The sequence below is a fragment of the Peromyscus californicus genome, unplaced genomic scaffold (genome assembly GCF_007827085.1).
Source record: "Peromyscus californicus insignis strain IS unplaced genomic scaffold, ASM782708v3 Scaffold_6__1_contigs__length_162567912, whole genome shotgun sequence".
NCBI lineage: Eukaryota > Metazoa > Chordata > Mammalia > Rodentia > Cricetidae > Peromyscus > Peromyscus californicus.
The window spans coordinates 88,516,083-88,538,782 of NW_026294584.1; the positions used below are offsets into that span (position 1 = coordinate 88,516,083).

The 22,700-nt window shown below is 40.8% G+C and overlaps 1 protein-coding gene across 2 annotated transcripts in view; it reads right to left on the bottom strand.

Moving 5' to 3' along the window:
- The window catches only part of Dnah6 (dynein axonemal heavy chain 6), a 220,711-nt gene that overhangs the window by 192,797 nt on the left and 5,214 nt on the right, over positions 1-22,700 (bottom strand). For both annotated transcript variants that reach the window (XM_052718995.1, XM_052718994.1), the window contains exons 3-10: positions 18,282-18,440; positions 13,791-14,053; positions 6,561-6,828; positions 3,636-3,770; positions 3,436-3,556; positions 3,019-3,145; positions 2,211-2,379; positions 916-1,032 (exon numbers count right to left, since the gene is read on the bottom strand). In XM_052718995.1, the coding sequence (XP_052574955.1) occupies positions 916-1,032; positions 2,211-2,379; positions 3,019-3,145; positions 3,436-3,556; positions 3,636-3,770; positions 6,561-6,828; positions 13,791-14,053; positions 18,282-18,440 (1,359 nt within the window). The remainder of the gene's footprint in view (positions 1-915; positions 1,033-2,210; positions 2,380-3,018; positions 3,146-3,435; positions 3,557-3,635; positions 3,771-6,560; positions 6,829-13,790; positions 14,054-18,281; positions 18,441-22,700) is intronic.

Below are 22,700 nucleotides of genomic sequence, written 5' to 3' on the forward strand. Positions count from 1 at the left end.
GGAAGGCTTTGCCCTGGAGGAGATGGGAATGGGGGGTGTCGGGGGGAAGGTGAGGGGGACGGGAGGGGGGGAGAACAAGGGAATCCGTGGCTGATATGTAGAACTGAATTGTATTGCAAAATAAATTAAAATAAATTAAAAAAAATGGTTTCTATCCTAGAAATATGAGCTGAGAAAAAATTAGACATAGAAAAAAAGATTTATGCACAGGCATTCATTGTGGAATTATTCACAGTAGCTAAAATAATTAGAGAAAACAAAATATTAAAAAATGGTGGCTCAGACCTATGCATTATGGAAAATGCTATACTCCTTCCCAAAGATGTTTCCAATGTAATTAATGAAATGGACAAATGCTTATGATACAATGTTAAGGAGAAAGAACAAAAACAAGGAAGGAAGAAAGGAAGGAAGGAAGGAAGGAAGGAAGGAAGGAAGGAAGGAAGGAAGAGGGGCAGAGAACATAATCTAATTTTAAATTTAAAAATGTGTCCAAGTGCATATAACCTCATGGTAGATTAGGTAAGCAGGGATACCAAAACACACAAAACAAGACTGGAAGGAAGCATGATTATTATTTTCTGTTGATAAATTTATGGAATATTGTTAAAGAGTGATGAATAACCAAGAATCAGAATTTTCTAAGATAAAAGACGATCTTGCAAAGACTTCAAAAGTCGTGCTTACAACAGTGTGATGTCTTAGACTCTGCTCAGAGGGATGCACTCGTCAATCTAAGGCTTGTGCCACCCTGAATTATCCTCTTGAGGGAGTACCTTGCCAAGCCTCTGCTCTGCCCCCAAGTAAGGGGACAGTGTCAACTGCAGTCTTACCAATCAGCTGACCGTAAAGAAGTTGCTCCTCCATTATTTTAAAGGTTGCTTATTTGCAGATATTAGATACTGAAATACATACCAGAAAGTCATCCAAAGAAGGCTCGAAGAGCAGAGACTCCACGGTCAGAATCAGTTCTGTAAGGAACATGGGGATGAGAGACTCATCTTCTTCCTGCTTCTCCACCACTGGGGCCCCCTGGAAGGACCACATGTACACTGTTACAAAGATCCTACCTAGCAGAATGCTATCAAGGAAAGCAAACACACAAACATGCAAAGAGAAGCAGACAAGTTCACATAATGAGCTGGATTTAGATCCATGGCATGTGGAAGTCTTTCTGGGAATAATAGCACAGAAAGAGCAAAAATAAAACTATTGGAAAATGACACAGCAATGTAAAAATACCTCTCTCTGTAAAAATTGAAATGCAAGCAAACTCGGAAAATAATTTTAAATGGAAATGGGGCAGCATGGATAGTGTAGCAGAAACCAGAGGCCTCGAACCAGACCAATGACTCTTTGCATGAGCACTTGCGAGTAAAGATATATGGACAAAAGAGTTTACTGCGTGACTCACTGTGTCACACTACGGCTTCCATGATGAGATTGATTTTTCCTTTTATTTTCTCTTAAATTTTATTAATTATATTTGGAGGGTGTTTGTAAGGGCAGAGGGCAAATACGAAGGACAGGGAGATGAACAGGATCGAGGTGCATGTGAAAGACACAAAGAATAAATAAAAATAAAGTTTTAAAAAATAAATGGAGTTCATATACTTGATAGAAGCTACACCTTATAATAACAAATGCTGTAATGGATATGCCCTTGTTAATTTCCATCACTGTCATAAAATATCCTCATAAAAAGCAACCCAAGGGAGGAAAAGGTTGATTGGGCTTACGACTCCAAGCTATAGGCTGTCACTGAGGGGAGGTCCAGATAGGAACTCAAGGCACTAGTTACATCACATACGGTCAAGGACATCGGCAGAATGCATCCTTGCTTGCTTTTTAACTCCCTCTACTAATATAGCCCAGTATATATGCCCCCTACTTACATTGCCCAGGGCTCAGCCCAGGAAATGGTGGCTTCCACACTCAGGGTAGGTTTTCCCCATCAATTAACAGTCTAAATAATTGTGATAACAATACAGACATGCCCAAAGACCAACTTGACTTACATAGTTCTTATTAAGGCTCCCTTCCTGGATGATTTTAGTTTATGTCAAGTTGACAGTTAAAACTAACCAATATAACACTCAAATGGAAATTTCTCTTTTCTTCCCCCCAGAATATAGAAAATACCAGGAAAAATTCCAAAATAGAGACGCTTTTCGGTAAGCACCCAGAGATATGATTTCGTCCAAATGTACCTTTTTCTCGGTGACTTCGGGCTTCTCTTCAGTAATCCACTTCTGAATGACGTCTGCTGAGGGCGTTCGCTTTAGTTTGTCAGAGAGAAAATTCAAAAGTGAGCTGGCAGTGTTTACTGTTAAGACGTGCAGGGTGTTCTGAATTAGGTAGTCATTCAGACGGATGAAGCTTGAGAAAAAGGCAAACACTCTCAGATTTCTGTGATCACTACATATTTCTGATAGCAACTCTAAGGCACAGATTTAAAATTTAGAACATAGTATCTCCTGGAATTTTGGTTGAATTATATTAAAACATTCGGAATTGTTCCTACACCTTCTTGCCTTGAAAGCATAAATGTATTCAAATACAGGACATTGACTTAACTAGTGGTCCTGACTTTCCCATGGGTTATTTGATGAACAAGATGCATGTTAAGAATAATGCACCCAGCTCACCTAGTCCAAGGGCCACAGGAGTTTTTCAGGGAGCTTTAAGGAAAAACTCTGTGCACACAATGTGTGTAACTTGTGTCTGTAAGTAAAGTATGAAATCTTTGCAATCTGGTTCATATGGCGCAGGTACTGTGGGATGCTGATATGGTGCATGTACTGTGGGAGACTCACACCTGTATCATGTTCTTACTGGAGTATCAGCATTGCAAGCTACATCTCTGTTTTCCATGGGTTCCAGAAATCAAACTCAGGTCATCAGGCTTGGGCAAAGCCTTTACCCACTGAGCCATCTCACCAGCCCAGGGCTGACTTTTTCATGTCTTGAGAAGTGTAGATTCTCTTTTCTATCCTGAAAGAAAGAAGATGCTCTCACCATGTGAGCCTCATGCAATGATGCCTTTTGCTGGCCTGTTCTGTGTACGTCATTTTTTCCGATTCTCCGTAAGTGGGCAAATCAGATGAAGCTCCAACCAAACTTGCAATGTTTATCTTAAAGTAATCTAAGGACAATACAAGGCACAAATCTTCTGTAAAAGCTCTTTCAATATTGATTCAAAGAAAAACAGAACAAAACAAAACACAAAAGCAACAAAATCCTTTGATTTGAAAAAATAACACAGGACCCCAGAAAACAAATAGAATTCATGCCTACACTTTATGCATGCAAGCAGAAGTTTGGGACAAGTGAAAAGAGAACAGCTATTGAGCTGGAAGGGAATCGAGAATACAGAAGAGATGGTATTTTGGAAGGCTGCCCCTGGGGACCCTCCCAGTTCTCGGCCCTTCATACCCTCATAGGGTTCGAATGCACAGTCATCAGGAATAAATCCCGCAGCACGTAAGGCAAAGCGGCAGGACTTCCTGACCACTTCTTTGGCCTCAGTTCGGAAATCATCGAGGCGCTCCGTCACCTAAACATTCACAGATGTGTGTAATTAGTCACGGGTCCTGAGAAGAAGGGAGTCAAACTCGACAGACAACATCCATTACCTCCTGTAGTCGAACAATTTGCACAGCCTTGAACTCCTGCAGGGTGTAGGTGTGAAATTTTTCAATATAACAGAGTCCCATAAAACTCAGTTGGTAGCACATTTCATTAATTTTAAGAAGAGCTGGTCGCAGATACTGAATGGAAATAAGAATTAGTATTTAATGTTTAAAGTCCTACATTGCAAAAAAAGATGTGCAGAATGAAAACTGGCTATGAAGGGTTATAGGGGTGTGTGTGAGGGGGTGTGAACTTGGCTAATAAGCACAAAATCACACACCAGGTAGGAACTCTTCGGAAACATTTTTGTAAAAGAATTAATCGGGTTATCATATTTAATCTGCCCAATTCTCTCCTTTTCACTTCAAGAAGGATGCATGTCTTTTGGCTATTAAAGGAATAAGATTGAAGACAATAACAAAAGCTACGCATCTTAAATTCCATTAGCTTCAGCTAATGGCTAATAAAAGGCTTTACAGTGTCCAGTCACAATGATCACAAAAGGGACCATTTATTAATCTGAGAGGCTATGACATATAACAAAACTAAACTTAACTTTAAATTTACCCTGGCTAACAAGATGCATTGGAAAAGGATAAACAGAGTCACAAATGACCCATCACTTTTATCCCAACAATGTGCCCAGGAGACAAAAAAGGACCCATGAATATTTAGAAAATGTTTAGAAAATATTTAGAGAATTTATAATATGCTTAGAAAAAAATTATACATTGCTATTAATTTGCAATTGCATTTATTTGTAAAAGCATTATTTGTAATTACCAGAAAGTGGGAAAACAATTCAAATATCTATCAAGAGATAAATAAATAAAGTAGGTATAACTGCACAAAGAAATATATTTAGTCAGTGGAAATAAATGGTATTTCACAACAGTGATGCATTTTGAAGAGAGTACATTAAGTGAAAAATGTCAGGCATGTTGTATGATTCCATAAGTGCAGAGAAAGGGCCAACTTATGGAGACAGGAAGCAGACGTTGGGGAAGGAACAAGGGAGTTGGGGAGAAATTGAGAATGGCTATTCACGGTGGCAAATGTAGCTTCCTTTTAGGGTGATGGGTATGTGCCAAAATCGACTGTGGCAATGGTTGGTCCATCCTTAGTGAACACACTAAGTAATACACCTTAGGTGAGGGAACACATAGCAAGCATGTACATTATGTATCAATGAAATTGTTAAGGAAAATTTAAGCACAGGTGCTTACAAGGCTGGCTATTTTTGTGAAATAAAAATTTCAGGGCCAGCAAGTTGGCTCAGCAAGTAAAGATATCTGCCACCAAGCTGAGGAGGACCTTAGTTCAATCCTAGGGACACACCAGGTAGGAGAGAACTAACCCCTGTAAGTTGTCCTAAGACCTCCACACATATACCATGGTGATCAGGTGAACACACACACACACACACACACACACACACACACACACACACACACACACACACGCAAGCACCTGAATAAGTAAAATGCAATGACATTTTAAAAATGGGCTGGAGAGATGGCTCAGTGGTAAAGAGCAATAGCTGCTCTTCCGGAGGACCTGGGTTCTGTTCCCAGCACCCACATGGCAGCTCACCACGGTCTGTAACTCCATCCCCAGGGGATCCAACACTCTCTTCTGGCTTCCAAAAGCGCTGCACACATAGTACACAGACAAATACGCAGGCGGCATATCCATACACACAAAATAAAGGTTAATTTTTTAATTTAAAAAATAATTCCTACATAAAAATTTTAAATTCTATGCTCCTTTTTTAGCCTGGTCTAGAAGAATTAGCCATTGAAGTCACTTAATTGTATACATTACACTTGTGGAATGTTGGTTAGCAGCTAATAGGTATTTGAACCACGACAGTAGGTAGATTCCTAGGTAAATCTTAGCTTAGAAAGATGAGAACTTTCTAGAATACTAAGAAGAAATTTAAGGGGAGGAACTGTCACGACCAAGACAACACTGGCAAAGAGATGATTCTCGGTATGTAAGAGGCCATGAAGACTGGGAAAAGTCATTTAAAAGATAAATCCAGGGCTGGAGAGATGGCTCAGAGGTTAAGAGCACTGACTGCTCTTCCAGAGGTCCTGAGTTCAATTCCCAGCAACCACATGATGGCTCACAACCATCTGTAATGAGATCTGGTGCCCTCTTCTGGCCTGCAGACAGACATACATGCAGACAGAACATTGTATACTAAATAAATAAATCTTTTAAAAAAAAAAAAAAAAAAAAAAGATAAATCCAGGAAGAGTTTTTGCATAATGACTTAAAAAATTGTATGATCCATGCAGTATTTAAAGCATGGTAAAGAAGTTCAAGTGGCTAATGAAGTTAAGGATGCAGAATTTGAGGTTAATGCTGCAAGAGAATGGGACATCCTTGCACAGTTCAGCACGCTCAGTGGGAGGGGTGACCCAAGACGACACATCCTGCACCCTTTACTTTGCATGATTAATTTTAATTATTATTGATCTACATTAATCTTAGTCCTCTCGACCTCCTCTGTTGTACAACTGACACGCCCGTAAAAATCAAATTATTCTCAAAGAGAAGCAAACTGTGGCTGCTGACCGGAGAGGTGGTCGCCCGCACAGAACCTGAATGTAATTCTTTATAAATGGGGCCCGGGTGCACGAGGCCCCACCCCTCCCGGAGAAAATTACCATTCTAAGATTTCTAGGCTGCCTCTAATCGAAGGAGACCTGTGCCTCTCTTCTTATGCGTCTGTCTTTTGCTGCCCTTGTTAAGGGGCCAGAACCCCGCTGAAGACTAGATTGCTAGATGTGACCGGACAAAGACTGCACTTTTACCAAGATGAAACAGTCTGTGTCAGGTGTTGGTATACCAACGCCTGTGACCAAGTCACACTTTCTTGCCCTGTAATGTTTTTTAAAACATGATTAAGAAATACATACAGGATTAACAATGAACAGATTTTTTTGTAGCGCTTTTCGACAGTCAGTGATTTTCTTGGAGCGGACGTTCTTCCTCCACACGCTGAAAGCCTTCCACTTCCGGAAGAGCGAGAATATGGGGATCTTAGTGAGTTCTCTGTGGTACAGATACTCCTTTTCCCACCGCTCAATCTCGATGAACTCAATGTCGTCGTTGTAAACGTGGGTCACTGCCTTTTTGCTAATTGTGTAGTAGTCATTTTTATTGATGTTCTCATAACTTACCACCCTGTGGACAAATACCAATTGGGACAAATGGATAAAGTATTCAGCACAAGAATAAGCAATGGAAGCGCTTTTTGATGTTAAAAGGTAAACGTATTAAAGGTGAATACCATTGAAAATTTAACCAAATCCTAAGAAACTTTTGAGTTAAAGAAAAGTCTCAAGAGAAGAGCTAGATTTAAACATCGGATGAGACATTAGATTCCACTTTAGCGATACATTTAATCATTACAGTTGCGTGATCTTTTCAACAAAACAAATCACTATAGACATTTTTGTTACATTTATTTCCACATTTTGCAGGTGTGTGGCAATCAGAAGACAACTTGTGGGAGTCATTTCTCCTTCCACTATGCGGGTTCTGGGGATCCAATTCAGGTCCTCAGAGTTGGCTGCAAGCACCGTTACCCACTGAGCCATCTTGCCACCCTCACTATAGACATTACTTTTCTCGAGACAGGGTCTTACTATGTAGTCCTGGCTATCTTGGAACTCATTATGTGACCAGGCTGGCCTTGAACTCACAGAGATCTGCCTGCCCCTGCCTCCTGAGTGCCGGGATTAAAGGTATGTGCCACTAAGCCTAACTTCACTATAGACATTTTAAACTTAATAGTCTTTTATGAAAGCTGCTTGGAATTAAGCTTGTATTAATTATTAACTCTTTAGTGATTATTCAATATTAATGGCACAAAAGACCTTTCAACTATCTAGTATTGACATAATTGTAAGAAAGATGAAAGAAAACATGAATTATTAAGAGTAGAATCAAGATTCAAATTAACTAAAATAATGTCTAATTCATCACAGATTATTGTAAAAAAAAAATTTGTTAAAGATACTCCTTTTCATCAAGGGCATTCCTCAGCTTCACACAACAAAAGAAAACTAGACCAAGGAGACATTTAAGAAGAGGATAAATTAAAAGGAAAAAATAAGGGTGGATTCTATAAAAGTTCTTTGATTTAAAATTCTTTGATGAGAATTTAAAGTACAAAGATATTTTCTGCAATTTTAGCTAAAGCAACAAATATGTGCCACTTAAATGAAATAAAACAAATGCAAAATATGCTATAACAACCTTGCCAAAATGCGTTTGGGAATTTAGGAGAGTAATAGCCATAGTCTCTGAAAACCTAAAATCACAAGACAATGATTGAGCACAAAGCCCAAAGCCCAAATCATTCCTATATTAAAGCCATGTAAAAAGTACATACAGCCGGGCGGTGGTGGCGCACGCCTTTAATCCCAGCACTCGGGAGGCAGAGGCAGGCGGATCTCTGTGAGTTCGAGGCCAGCCTGGTCTCCAAAGTGAGTTCCAGGAAAAGCGCAAAGCTACACAGAGAAACCCTGTCTTGAAAAACCAAAAAAAAAAAAAAAAAAAGTATATACAATGGGGGCTGAAGTGGGGCCTCAGTGGTTAAGATTGATGGCTGTTCTTGCAGAGGACCAGAGTTCAATTCCCAGTACCCATGTCAGATGCTCACAACCACCTGTCACTCTAGCTCCAGAAGACCTGTTGCCCTCTTCTGGCCTCCACAGACACTACACTCATGTGCACATACTCCCAAGCCCCAACGCATACATAACTAAAAACAGAAAAAAAAAATTTTTTTAAGTATATGCACTAGGTAAAGAGTAGATAGCAGCACTCTAGTGAAAACCAACTTTTCCCACACGTATGTTCTGTTCTTGGCTCTGCATTCTGAATAGGAGTCTAAGGTCCTTTAATGTAGCCTTTTGGACATCTGGGATGCTTGTAGTGGTTGAAGGTAAATAACTTAAGATACAAACTGCCAGGCAGTAGTGAACTTTAATCTCAGCACTTGGGAGCCAGAAGCAGGCAGATCTCTGCGTTCAAGGCCTGCCTTGTTTACAGAGCAAGTTCCAGGACAGCCAAGGCTACACAGAAAAACTCTGTCTCAAGAAACAAACAAATAATGTAAGCTACACATTTATGATCAGTGTTTTAAGAAATCAGAACAAAATTCTTACCTACTCTGGGCCTCTTCATCAAAAAGCTATGAACCATTGTCATAAACCAGTTTGGGTTTTTAATTTCTATTTTTACATTAATAGAACTTAGTGAGAATGTTGTTTTCCTACTTTACTGTTGCCATGGAAAACTCCGACCTGCTTTGCTTTCACCTGACCTCAGTGTCTAACTTTTTGTTTGTATTCTAATTAACTCACACTGGAAATGTCTGGAAAGCATGTCAGGCATTGCATGACACATTTGAAAGTTTCTCCTTTGCCACTATCAATAGCTGAAGGTATAACTGGTATGTATTTGGAATGATTTGCTCCATAATATGAAACTTCAGCTTGCCTTTTGTCCTAGTCACTGTAAAGAGATAGGATGACGAAGGTAACTCTTATTTAAAAAATAAGAAAACATTTAATTGGGAATATGATCACAGTTTCAGAGGTTAGTTCATTATCATCATGGTGGAGAGCATGGCGGCAGCAGATATAGTGCTGGAGCAGTAGCTGAGAGCTACATTCTAATGAGAGAGAGAGAGAGAGAGAGAGAGAGAGAGAGAGAGAGAGAGAGAGAGAGAGAGAGAGAGAGAGAATATGGGCCTTGTGTGGGCTTTTTAAACCTCAAAGCCCAGCCCCAGTGACACACTTCCTCCAACAAAGGCCACACCTCCTAGTCCTTTTAGTCCTTTTAAATAGTGCTACTCCCCGGGTGACAAAGCATTCAAACACATGAGCCTGTGGGGACTATTATGATTCAAATCGCCACACCTCGGAAACTGCAGTCAACTTCTGGTGTCTCCTTGACATCAGACATCAAAACCAAGCAAGGACAAGCAGGTGGTCACGGTCCTGTACATGTCTGGAGAACTCCCTCTGTGTGTTCTGCTACTGACAGCAAAGGCAGTTGGGGTCCATGACATAAATCCACTTTCTAGTCAGTGCTCAATGATACTTAAGAGATTTTTATTTATATGTCTGTTTCTTTACAAAATATTGTCGGGCCCTCAATCTGTTTATTTTCCTCATCTCAACTCTCCACAGAGAACAACACATGTAAGTCTTTCACAAGCATGGATTATTTTTATTGTTGCTTATTTATTTATTGGGGGCATGCCACAATGCACATGTGGTCTAAGGACAATTTTCAAGAGTTATTCTCTGCTTCTGCCAGGTGGGTCCTAGGGAATGAACTCAGGTCATCAGGCTTGGTGACAAGCACCTTTATAAGCTGAGTCATCTCACCTGCTGGCCCCCAAAATTGGTGTGTGTGTGTTGGCTCATTGACTCAGAAGTTTTAATCCATGGTCCCCCAGCCTGAAGTGCGACAGAACATGATGGTGGCAGAGAGAGTGAGCTGGTACTGAATCCACAGAAGCTGAGTCCTCTTAACAGTCATCTATGGAAGGGGAGAGAACCCTTTCCACACACTGCTGGATCTGTTAGCAAGCATCAGATTCGGAAGGGGGACAGGCATAGTACCAGTACCATTGCTGAGTTGACCAGGCTCTGATGGCTAGCTCCAAATGCAGACTCACACAGACAGCCCTAGTGAAACTCTGTGGGACACTAAACACAACCCAAACTAGTAAACGGGGAAGTGATGGAGCTGAGGTAAAGCTGGCCAACATAGTTAGGCATCTCTCCTTGAGGCATAGTCTTGAAAATATTGTGAATGCTTAACACGTACCACTGAACTGATTCTTTAGAATAAATGATAAACTTTTCCTCAGAGGGATCTTGGTAGCGAAAATCACTCTGCATTGTGTGTATTTTACTATGCTTAGAAATTTCATCTTTTGTTTATTTGTTTTGTTTTGTTTTGTTTCTGAGACAGGATCTCTTTTTTAGGTAGCTCTAGCTATCCTGGAATTCGATATGTAAACCAGACTGGCCTCAAACTCACAGACATCCACCTGCCTCTGCTTCTTGAGTACTGGAATGAAAGGTGTGCACCACCATGTTGGGTTACTGTGCTTAGCAATTATGCGAAGGTGTTGCAATTATTGTATTACATTATTTTAAACAGGACTTCACTATAATGTGTCCTCATTTTGTTAACCAGTTTCACTATTTTATAATACTTTTAAACATTTATTTATTTTGGGGATTCATGTGCCATAGTGTGCGTGCATGAGTGCGTGCGTGTGTGTGTGTGTGTGTGTGTGTGTGTGTGTGTGTGTGTGTGTGTGTGCGCGCGCGTGTGTGCGTGTATATGTGTGTGTGTGTGTGTGTGTGTGCAGGTTAGAGGACAACCTTGTGGGAGTCAGTTCTCTTCTTCCATCATGTGGGTTCCGGGATTGAACTCATATGGGTCACATGGTCTGGCTTGGTGATAAATTCCCTTTCCTGCTCAGACATCTCACCGGCCTTGGTATTGACTGCTTTTTGACTTCTATTTTAGCTGTTTCCGACTGTGTAGCATCCAAGAAATTGCCTTCAACCACAGGACTTCAAGTATTCAAGTGCAGTTGAGGGGCATGAATTTAACTCCAAGTATCACTTGGATCAGTCTCAAAATATCTAAAATAATGAGCTCAATTCCCCTGGTATCAGTACTCATTAGTCTAGACTATGATGACTCCCCAGAACTGGGCAAAGCCTGGCTTCCTGTCTCTCATGCAGGGCCTCACCTGCTGCTGACCTCAGTGAGAAGTGATTTTGCCATTGGTAAACTTGATTCTTTGCCTTATGGGGGAGTATAGATTCCACGTAGTGTTCTGTGCTATCTGGGTTGTTGGATTTTTTTTCCTCAGAAGTCAAAATTATGGACATACTACCACATATGAATCAATAAATATGTTTATAAAATCGGCAAGTAAACCATTATTCACTAATCTTCCTTTAAAGTCTTTAACTTCCTCTTCAAAATTGATAATTATTTTTTTAAAACTAATAAAGTGGTGGTGGGAATGATAACACTTTTGCAGTATTAAATATTAAAAATATTTTATACATCACAGGACTTTAAATTCTATTATGCTTAATCCTGGTATCTTTTTTAAAAACTAATTTTTTTTAAATCTTAAAAAAAAAGCTCTCTTGCTTCTATTCTAATTCTTCTTAGTCTATCAACCTATTCCTTTATACAATGAAATGAAGATAAAAATGTATGTACCAAGACTAAGAATAGTTTATTAAGTGCCAGTGAAAGTGGGTACCACTCCATTTCTTTCCTCCGATTAGCATCCTTAAATTTGTGTATGCCTAAGCCCAAAGGCTTGTTTTTTTCCTCCTGAGTCTGACCCATGTGGCCTTCTATGTCTGAGATAACAGCCACTCTACTCTCTTGCTCAGATGAGACACTGGTGATGTCACGCTGGCTCCTCTGGTGGCTTTCCTTACTTGTGGCCTTCAGAAGCATCTCAGGGACTTTCTCTTCAGACTTTCAGAATAAAAGCATTAATTGTTCTTCCTGTGGCAGCACCGGCTCCCCAGCAGTCTATGCTCTCCACAGGAGGCACAAGGATCCTTTTCAAAACACAAGTCAGACCATGACCCCTCTCTACTTGAAGTCTGCTGGTCGTTTTCCATGTTCTCCGAGTAGAAGCTAAGGTCCTTCAGTGACCAACAAGGCCAGTGATCCACCCCAGTTCTCCCTCATCCTGTGGCCGGCCACCGTCTCTCCACCCTTCAACATTGCAGGCATCTTCCTGCCTTGGGGAAACAGGATTCAGTCTCTTGCTGTCAGTTCTTTCACCACTACATAATTCCTTCCTTTTTCTTCAACTTCTTGTTGCACCACACTGACCATCCTGGTTAGTTCACCACCCCTCTCCCGACACTTCCCATCTCTGGAACTCGCTTGTTTCCATGGGTGTCACTTTTAGCCTCCATGTAACTAGTTCATGCATTGTGTTTGCGGTCTTCCTTTATTGAGATATACACTATCCTTCCTACAAATTATTTCTCTTATTAATACCTTTGGGATTCACAACAAGTCTATTACTTTACATTTTCATTAAAATAGTGTTTCCTCTCCCCAGAACAGCTGTCTTCAGTGCAAACTGGCTTACAGATGACTAAACTTTAAAGCACAGTCTTTAGTAAGGAAAACAAGAGGGCCAACCATGAGGCTGGTAGCTTGAGGGACTGGGGGCCACAACCAAACTGTTATCACTGTGAAGGAAAGACTTGACAATATCTTTCAAGCTGACTGAGTAATAGAGAAAGGCAGTATTGTCTTTTGAAGTAGGTGGGGCAGCTATCATCTATGCTTCTGACCTCTAATGCATGATAACTCCAAATTGTCAACAATCACATGATACTTCAAATTATAGCAACAACATGTGTGCTCAGTGTCAATGGAGAGAATGCAGGTGTGTGTCTCTTTGATAACGTCCCTTATTCCTTGAAACCCTCATTTCTAGCCTATAAAGAAAAACTGATGTGAGGTTGGAGAGATGGCTGATCAGTTAAAAGCACTTGCAAAGGACCTCTGTTCGGTTCCCAAGACCCACATAGCAAATCACAACAGTCTGTAACTCTAGTTCCAGGGCATCTGATACTCTTTTCTGGCCTCCAAGGGCACTGTATTCATGTGGTACACACACTTATATGCAGGCAAATGCTCATATACATAAAACAAAGCAAAATTTAAGAAAAGCCAAAGTAATATGCAAAATAAATCATGCATCATCTACTGTTTATAGCTTGATATTTTTTCAATAATAAAAAATACCAAAAATGTTTATGATATTGATCAAAATACCTGCTGTAACTTTATGTTAAGTAATGATATATAAATATATGAGAAACACAGCAGTGTACTGCCCTATAAAAGAGTTCATCTTTATAGCTAGAAAAAAAGAAAGATAATGGGAGATATAAATAAAATTACTGTATGAGGTTTCGCTAATAATTGGGAGATAATTAAATTACTTTTGATAATATTTATCATTTGTACCAAATCAATTATGTATAATATTTACAATCTTATTTGTTATTTGTTACACTAAATGAATTGCTTCATAAAAGAGAACTCACTTTAGATTATATGTATCATATTCAATGGAAGACTTGGGCACTGCAGAAATCATGTAAAGGAATCCGAGATGTTCATTCTCATGGATTATTTTGATGATTTGCAAGGGGTCTCTAATGTTGGCTTTAACGACTTCTTCTCTGTCATGGAAGGTGTACTTAGGATAAGTTGAAGACCTCTTTCCAAAGAGCCCTCTTCTTCCAATACCCGTGCGTGGCAGTTTAGAAGGAGAAGGAGAAAACACATCAGCAGAGGGTCGATGGATCTAAACAAAGACAATTGTATTAAACATGAGTTTCCACAAAAAGAAAAAAAGAAAAAGAAAAAGGGCAGAGACACAAAATCTCCTCAAATTGGAACATTCTCAAGTCAAAAACTTTCAAACTGTCATGGCAGAGCAGCTTCTCAGGCCTCACCATCCCTCTACCACACAGAAGTCCCAATGCCTTCTCCCCTTTAATGCCACACTTATCATACTCACATGCTGCTAGCTCTCTGGAGTATCTGGGAGCTTAACTGCTCCTTGCTCAGCTGTGCTGTGTTGTACCCAGAGTCCCCAGTAGGTGCTGTAAGACTCAACAGATTGTGGTCATGGTGGGTTTGGGGTCTTGGTGGGACCTCCAAAATGTTGTAACCAGAGTCCCCCAAAGACCACAAAGAGACCAAATCTGATGCAAAAGCAAAGAGTCTTTTTATTGTTGTGAGTTAACCCAGGTCCCTCCATCTGTCTGATGTAGCAGCTGAGCAGGAGAGACCCTGAGTAGCAACCAAGCAGGGCTTTTTATAATGGTTAGGGTAGGGGATCTGGGGGAATTCCAACTCTTCGTGGTTACAAGCTCAGAATTGGTGCTTACTTCAGGTTAGAGATGCTTGGTTTGAACTGATTGGAGAGTTGCAGCTGCAAGGAAATTGCCGCATCCTCTAGGAATCTATGTTATTGTATCTATTTTGCCAGCAGACCCATTTCCTCTGACAGTCAGACATCTCATTTTTATCTGCAGGAAACCCATTCCCTCTGACAGCTATGGTATACAATCTATAACAGCAGAAAACATCCCATAGGACATATCTGGTGCTTTGTTTATCATGCCAGTTATGTTATATCATATCCTTTAGGTTATGGCAGGAAATGTCTGGTGTGCAGTTCCTAATTGTCTGGGTCTAGGGGTGAAGGAGCAGCACATCCTCTGGTGGGTTTTTTTTTTAGAACAGTTTGTCCAAGGTCCTGCTGCCCTCTGTCTGACCCTTCTCTAAGATGGCTGCAGCCCTGGCATCCTTTCACATTGTATCTGAATCCTCTAGGTCTTAGCACTTATTGGATAACCTTGATGCTTTTTGACGAATGCAGTCTTAGACAGCTGCCACCATAACTGGTAATAAACTTTACTTCCTTGTGTATAAGATGAATTGCTAAATGGTCTTATTAATAAAAAAAACCCAGAGCCAGATATTAGGGTGAAAACTGAGATCAGAGGAATAGGACAAGCCACAGCCACCCTCACCTTACCAACTCCTCAGTCTCCAGAGAGCGAGCTACTTCCTGTATACTCACGCCTATACACCTTTCTGTGCCCTGCCATCTTCCTCTATGCCCAGCTACATCACTTCCTTTTTCCACTCAGCTCTATCACTTCCTGTCTGTACAGACCTCCACACCTCTATGGCTTACTAGTGCTGGGATTAAAGGCATGTACCACCAAGTCTGGCTCTGTTCTCAGTGTGGCCTTGAACTCATAGAGATCCGGCCTCTCAAAAGCTAGGATTAAAGGTGTGCACTACCACTGCCTGACCTCTATATTTATATAGTGGTTGGCTTTTTCCTCTGATCCCCAGATAAGCTTTATTGGGGTGCACAGATAAAATATCACCACACTTGTGAAGCTCAGGGGTGGTTACAGTGAATCCTTGAAATCATTGCTGTTACAGCTTTTGGAAAGCATTTATTTTATTAATGAATAATTGCCTGTTCCATAGACCAGTGCTTCTCAAATGTAAATGTATACATGGATTGGTGGGTGGGTAGGGTGTAGCTAGAGTTTTCCTGCCTGGCCCACAGTCAGGACAAATCTCTGACACCTGCCAGTCCCACAGCCGCTCAGACCCAGCCAAATAAACACAGAGACTTATATTGGTTACAAACTGTATGGCCGTACCAGGCTTCTTGCTAACTGTTCTTACAGCTTAAATTAATCCATTTCTATAAATCTATACCTTGCCACGTGGCTCACATGCTGTTTGTCATGGCGGCGGCTGACAGTGTCTCTGACTCAGCCTTCCACTTCCCAGAATTCTTCTCCTCCTTATCCCGCCTATACTTCCTGCCTGGCCACTGGCCAATCAGTGATTTATTTATTGACCAATCAGCAACACACTTGACATACAGACCATCCCACAGCAGTAGGGGGCTTGTTTAAATGCAAGTTCTGATTCAGTACTGCTGGGATGGAGCCTGGAAGGCTATATCTCTAACCTGCTCACAAGAGTCGTGGAACTGACTGGTAACCGAACTGCACTTGGAGCAGGAAGGCCAAGTGCTGTCCTTGCCGTGCTCAAACCCAATGCTTTGAGAAGCTTTCTAGGAAATCCACATTCTGAAAGAATAGCATTCTCTTTCTCCTGGGCATCTCTTTTTCTTCCACATTTCTCTTTAATCCCTTTTAGCAAATTCCTTCAATTACAACCAGTAACTGTGCATTGGTCAAAAGCTACCGTTCCCGTTTGGTCAGCCCTTCCATGCAAGATGCTCACACAATTTCTCTTTTCTTCTTAATTTAATCTTAATCTTAAGATTGTGAGGCCCATTTTATGCAAATTAACAGCTTATGATAAGTCAAACATTTTCCTGGCTCTACTTACATTGTCTCTTGAGGAGGAACTATAGCTGGAGAGTTTCTCTCCAGGTTCTGCCAAGCCCCCCCAGTCTCGCAGCCCACTTATAAAATAATCACTCAGATGCTTATATTACTTAAACTGCTCAGCCATTAGCTCAGGCCTACCACTGTCTAGCTCTTACACTTAAACTCAGCCCATTTCTATTAATCTATACCTTGCCACATGGCTTGTGGCTTACCGGTAACTTACATCTTGCTACTCACCGCTGTGGCTGGCAGCTTCTCTCTCTCTTAGCCTTCCACTTCCCAGAATTCTCTCCCTCTTTGTCCCATCTGTACTTCCTGACTGGCTACTGGCCAATCAGCATTTTATTTATCAATCAATCATCCATAACAAGGAACAACTTCTCTCATCTCTGCTTCTTTCTTAGTTATCTACAATCTATTAAAGCAGCAGTTGTTGTGACCCCTTTGGGGGCCAAATGACCCTTTCACAGGGGTTGTCTAAGACCACCAGAAAACAGATATTTACATGCGATCTATAACAGTAGCAAAATTACAGTTATAAAGTAGCAACAAAGTAATTTTATGGTCGGAGGTCACCACAACATGAGGAACTGTATTAAAGGGTCACAGCATTAGGAAGGTTGAGAACCTCTGACACAAAGTCATTCTCTGATAAGCCCTTTGTAAATTCATTCCAAAGAGAAATGTAAGAAGGCAGTTAATCAGCTTTATAATCTCTATTGAATATATCTTTTTGTGCTGCCTTGGTATCTCTCTCTCTCTCTCTCTCTCTCTCTTTGAAACAGGATCTCACTATGTAGCTTTGGCTGTTCTGGAACTCACTATGTAGACCAGCTGGCCTTGAATTTATAAAGATCTTCCTCCCTCTGCTTCCTGAGTGCTGGGATTTAAGGTGTCTACTACCACACCTGGCTCAATCTCTATTTTATCACCCTTTTTCAGAGTTTTCCAAGTTCCCCACTTCTGGTAAAAACTGTTACAATTTTCAAATAATTACATATATTGTTTGGAACACCATTAACATGCAAGAAAATACCAGAAGATAATAAAGACAATAAAAATCTCTTCATAATTTTCCTTTCCTATGCTCACTTTCCTTAGAAATAGTCTATTTTCCAAATGTGGGCAACCTTATCCATATTCTTAGGAATTAAAAGCATGTTAGCAACACTACACACACAACAGTTTCAAAGAGTGCTTACATGTTTTACATATTGTAGGTGGAAGTTTTTCTCCCACCTGCCTGTTCCCAAATACTGCTTCTTAAATAATTGACTCCACGACTTAATATTACTTATAAATGCTTAGCTGGTAGCTCAGGCTTGTTACTAACTAGCTCTTACACTTAAATTAAACCATAATTCTTATCTATGTTTAGCCACATGGCTTGGTACCTTTTATCAGTGTGGCATTCTCATCTTGCTTTCTCTGCATCTGGCTGGTGACTCCTGACTCTGCCCTTCTTCTTCCCAGAATTCTCCTAGTCTGGTTGGCCCACCTATACTTTCTGCCTGGCTAGCCCTGCCTATACTTTCTGCCTGGCTACTGGCCAATCAGCGTTTTATTAAACCAATTTGAGTGACAAATTTTTACAGTGTACAAGAGCATTATCTATCCCACAGTAACATATCTTACCTGCTTCCTTTTCACAGCATCTTGAGCCTCAGAAGTAAGTGAAGACCTTTCAAGCATGCTTGGTGATGGCTTAAGGATTCCAGAGGTCATTAGTTGATATCGATTCTGTTCATATATGTATTCTGGCTGCTTGTGATCTTGGTAGACTTTTAGCACTGGCTTTGGGCAGGAAGAGATGGGATAATCTTGTTAATGTCATTGCAGACTTTATTCTTCACTGCTATTGGATGCTTGCCCTGTTGGAAATCGATCTTCTCTGCTCTAATTTCCTAGCCAAGCTACAGTCATCCTGCTTCCTGTCCCTGGTCTGCTGCTCAAATAAGACTCTTCTGCTGGGTGTCAGCAAACACGTCTAGAACTAAGATTAAGAAAAACTCAGAACCATGGGATCACATACCCCTAATTAACTGTGACAATTTTACCACCACTTGACTGTTGGAAGAAACAAGCAACAACACACAAGTCCATGTGCTGATTGAAACAAGACAAAGGCTCTAGGATACCAAAGAACCTTTACAATGGTACACCCCAAAATTCCCAGCAGATACTCAGTGGAAAGGAAGTCAATCTCTATCCTAATTAGTTTTTGTCAACTTGACACAAACCAAAGTCACCTGGGAAAAGAGAACCTCAATTGAGGAATTGCCTCCATCATGGCCTGTGGGCATGTCTGTGGGGCATTTTCTTGACTAATGACTGACGTGAGGGTCCCAGACCACAGTGGCATAGGCAGTCCTAGGAGGCATAGGAATTGGTTGAGCAAACTGTGGGGAACAAGCATTCCTCTGTGGTCCTCTTCAGTTCCCACCTTGAGCTCCTGCCAATGGCTTCCCTGGATGATGGACTGCTACTTGTAAGTGGAAATAAACCCTTTGTTCTTCAGGCTGCTTTCAGTCATAGTATTTATCACAGCAACTGAAAGCAAATTGTGATAGTTTCTTAAAGATTTCTATATGGGGTAAGAATTATGAAATTGTAAATAATTATATTCAAAATGCTGTTGCACCTTTTTCTACTATGTGTGTGTGTGGGAGGGGGAGGATGAGAGGATGTTGAGTAGCTGGTAGAAGCATCCTTTATGATTTTTATCTAGTGTGCAAGTTTTTCTGAATACAATTCCCAAAGCCATACACAACCTGTCCTAGTCACTGTTCCATTGCTGTGAAGAGACACCATGACCGACTCTTATAAGAGAAAGCATTTCATTGGGGGCTTGCTGACAGTTTCAGAGGATTAGTCCATCATGGTGGGGAGCATAGTGTCAGGCATGGTAGGGATGGTGCTGGAGAAGTAGTTGAGAGCTATATCCTGATCCACAGGCAGACAGAAAGAAAGCCTGAGCCTGGCATGGGCTTTTGACACCTCAAAGCCCACCCTTAGTGACACACTCCCTCCAACAAGGCCACCCCTATTCCAACAATGTCATACCTCCCAATCCTTCTAATCCTTTCAAACAGTGCCACTCCCTGGTGACTAAGCATTCAAATCTATGAACCAATGGGGGGTCATTCTTTTTTTTTTATAAATGTAATCTTTTTTAAATTTATTTATTTATTATGTATAGTGTTCTGTCTGCACATATCTCTGCGGGCCAGAAGAGGGCACCAGATCTTATTACAGATGGTTGTGAGCCACCATGTGGTTGCTGGGAATTGAACTCAGGACCTTTGGAAGAGCAAGCAGTGCTCTCAACCTCTGAGCCACCTCTCCAGCCCAAGGGTCATTCTTACTCAAACCACTACACAACCTTATCAGTAATAATTTTACCATGAGATTAGCCATGGAAACTAGGTATGAACCCTTCAAATTCCAGTCTGTAGGTTTTAGAGGCAGACTGAAGATGTCCGAGTAGTGAGACTCTAATAAGCTTTCAAAGATCTATAAATACTGGGACAAAGTCCCAAGTGGGGAAGCAGCTTCAGAGACCAGAGTGTCAATTGAATGAGACAGACACCAACGGGGACAAAGAACAGAGAAGATCCAGATAAAGGCTGGAAAAAGGAGAAGAACACAGAAAGTGTGCTGGTGGTTTGTGTGTGCACACGTATATTCAAGTGCATGTGTGCTCATGTTTATGGGGGAGTGGGGCAGAGGAAAACTGGGGCTGTTATTCTCCAGGTGCTATCCACCTCATTTTTGGAGACAGGACTCTCAGTGGCTTGGGACTTGCCAAGTAGACTAGGCTGGACAGCTAGCCAGCCCCAGGGATTTGTGTGTCACCCTTCTCAGAATGGCAAGTGTACGCCACCCTACCCAGCTCTACACTCTGGCTTGTTTTGGAACATGAATTCTGGGGGATTGAACTCAGGCTCTCATGTTTGCAAGGTGTCCTAGTTTGCTGACTATTGCTGTAAGAAATACCATGACCAAATGCAACACAACGTGGGGAGGAAAGTGTTTACTTCCTCTTGAAGTTTACAGTCCATCAGGGGAACTCAAGGCCAGAACAGAGAGAGAGAGAGAGAGAGAGAGAGAGAGAGAGAGAGAGAGAACAGAAATCTCAGAAGCAGAGACCATGGAGGAATGCTGCTCACTGGCTTGCCTTCCAGTCTCACAGTCAGCTGTCTTTTTTGTTTATATCTCCATGACTACCAATCCAGGGGTGTCACTACTTTAGTGGGCTGGACCCTTCCACATCAACCATTAATCAAGGAAATACCCCACCCACCAGTTCCCCTATGGGGCAATCTGATGGAGGCATTTTCTCAATTGAGGCTCACTTTCCCCAGATAACTAACTTGTGTCAAATCGATAAAAACAAGCAACACAGTGTATGTGCATGCGTGTATGTGTGTGTTCCTGCATGTACTGTAAATGTGGAAGTCAGAGGGACAACTTTCAGGAGTCAGTTCTCTCCTTCCACGATGTAGGTCCTGGGGATTGAACTCAGGTCATCAGCCTTGGCAGCAGGTACCTTTACCACCTCACCAGCCCTCATGATGAATTATTGAAAACCTATAAATAAGGGCTGGAGAGATGGCTCAGCAGTTAAGAACACTTGCTGCTCTTACAGAAGGACCCGGGTTTAGTTCCCAGCACCCACATGGCAGCTCACAACTTTCTTCAACTCCAGTTCCAGGAGATCCAGCCTTCTCTTCTGGCCTCCATGGGCACCAGGCACACGCATGGTGCACAGACATATGGTCAGTCAAAACATCCATACATATAAAATAAATAAATAAATAAATAAATAAATAAATAAATAAATAAATAAATAATCTTTAAAACTGTAAATCCACACTGACATCTTAAAGAAGATTCAGATGTTCTCTAAAAATGATGCTAACAAATAAGGGTATGGAACAATTTTAGCATCAAAAATCAGTCTCTTGTTGATTTTAAATATGATGAATTTTTAAAGGTCATGGGAACTGGAGATAGATCAGCAAGTAGAAGCGCTTGCTGTCAAGCCTGATGTCCTGAGTTCAATCCCTGGGACCTCCCTGGCGGAAGGAGAGAACTGGCACCCACAAATTGTTCTCTGACCTGCAAATATCCCGCCATATGGCACATGTCCCCCCAAGATGTAATTTAGAAAGTTTTAAGTAACTAAAGATAGTCTAAGAACACTTTATAATCCATAGGGAACTAGTTTTGTTCAGGATTGCAAGCTGAGGTGTTAGAGAGTTAAGTGTTATGATCCTCACAGCACACTTTAAATAACAAAAAAACAAACACATGCAGGTGTGCAGACAGGCATGAAGTGAATGGGACAACACACGAACAGTTCTTGAATCTGGGTGGGAGGCGTGTAGGTGTATGCATGGTTCTTTCAGCGTTTCTATATATTTGAAACTTGGAATAACAAAAATGTTGGGAGAAACGGGAATTTTAAAGCACAGTAGTAAATACCCAAAATGGGACAGATTCACATTGGTCATAATACTGGTCGTCTCTAAGCAAGCAGCAGGGCTCTGAGACTGCAGTGAGATATAAACCCGATTCTTTTGGAAATACACTTCACTCTGGGCTAGTGAGACAGCTCAGAAGATAAGGTTTAAAACCTGAGTTTAGTTCTCTGAACCCATATGATAGGACAGGACCAATTCTCGTAAGTCATTCTCAGACGTCTACACACAATGAGTGTAGCATGTTACACACACACACACACACACACACTAAATATATGTAAAATGTATTTCAGAAAGATAAAATAGACTTTAAAGAAGATTCGGCAAAATTCAACACTGTTAATGCTGCTTATTATATTTCTCCTTGAGGTGTTTATCATTTATTTACAACTTTTCAAAATAAAAATAGATAAAAATAAGTTTAATATACTGTAAACTATTTCACAAAATCAATAGTGAATATCAACTACCCTAAGTACTAAAGCCATTATTAAAATCAAGAATAAGATCATTAATATATATATATTACATATGGTATATATATGTATAATATATCATAATAAACTAT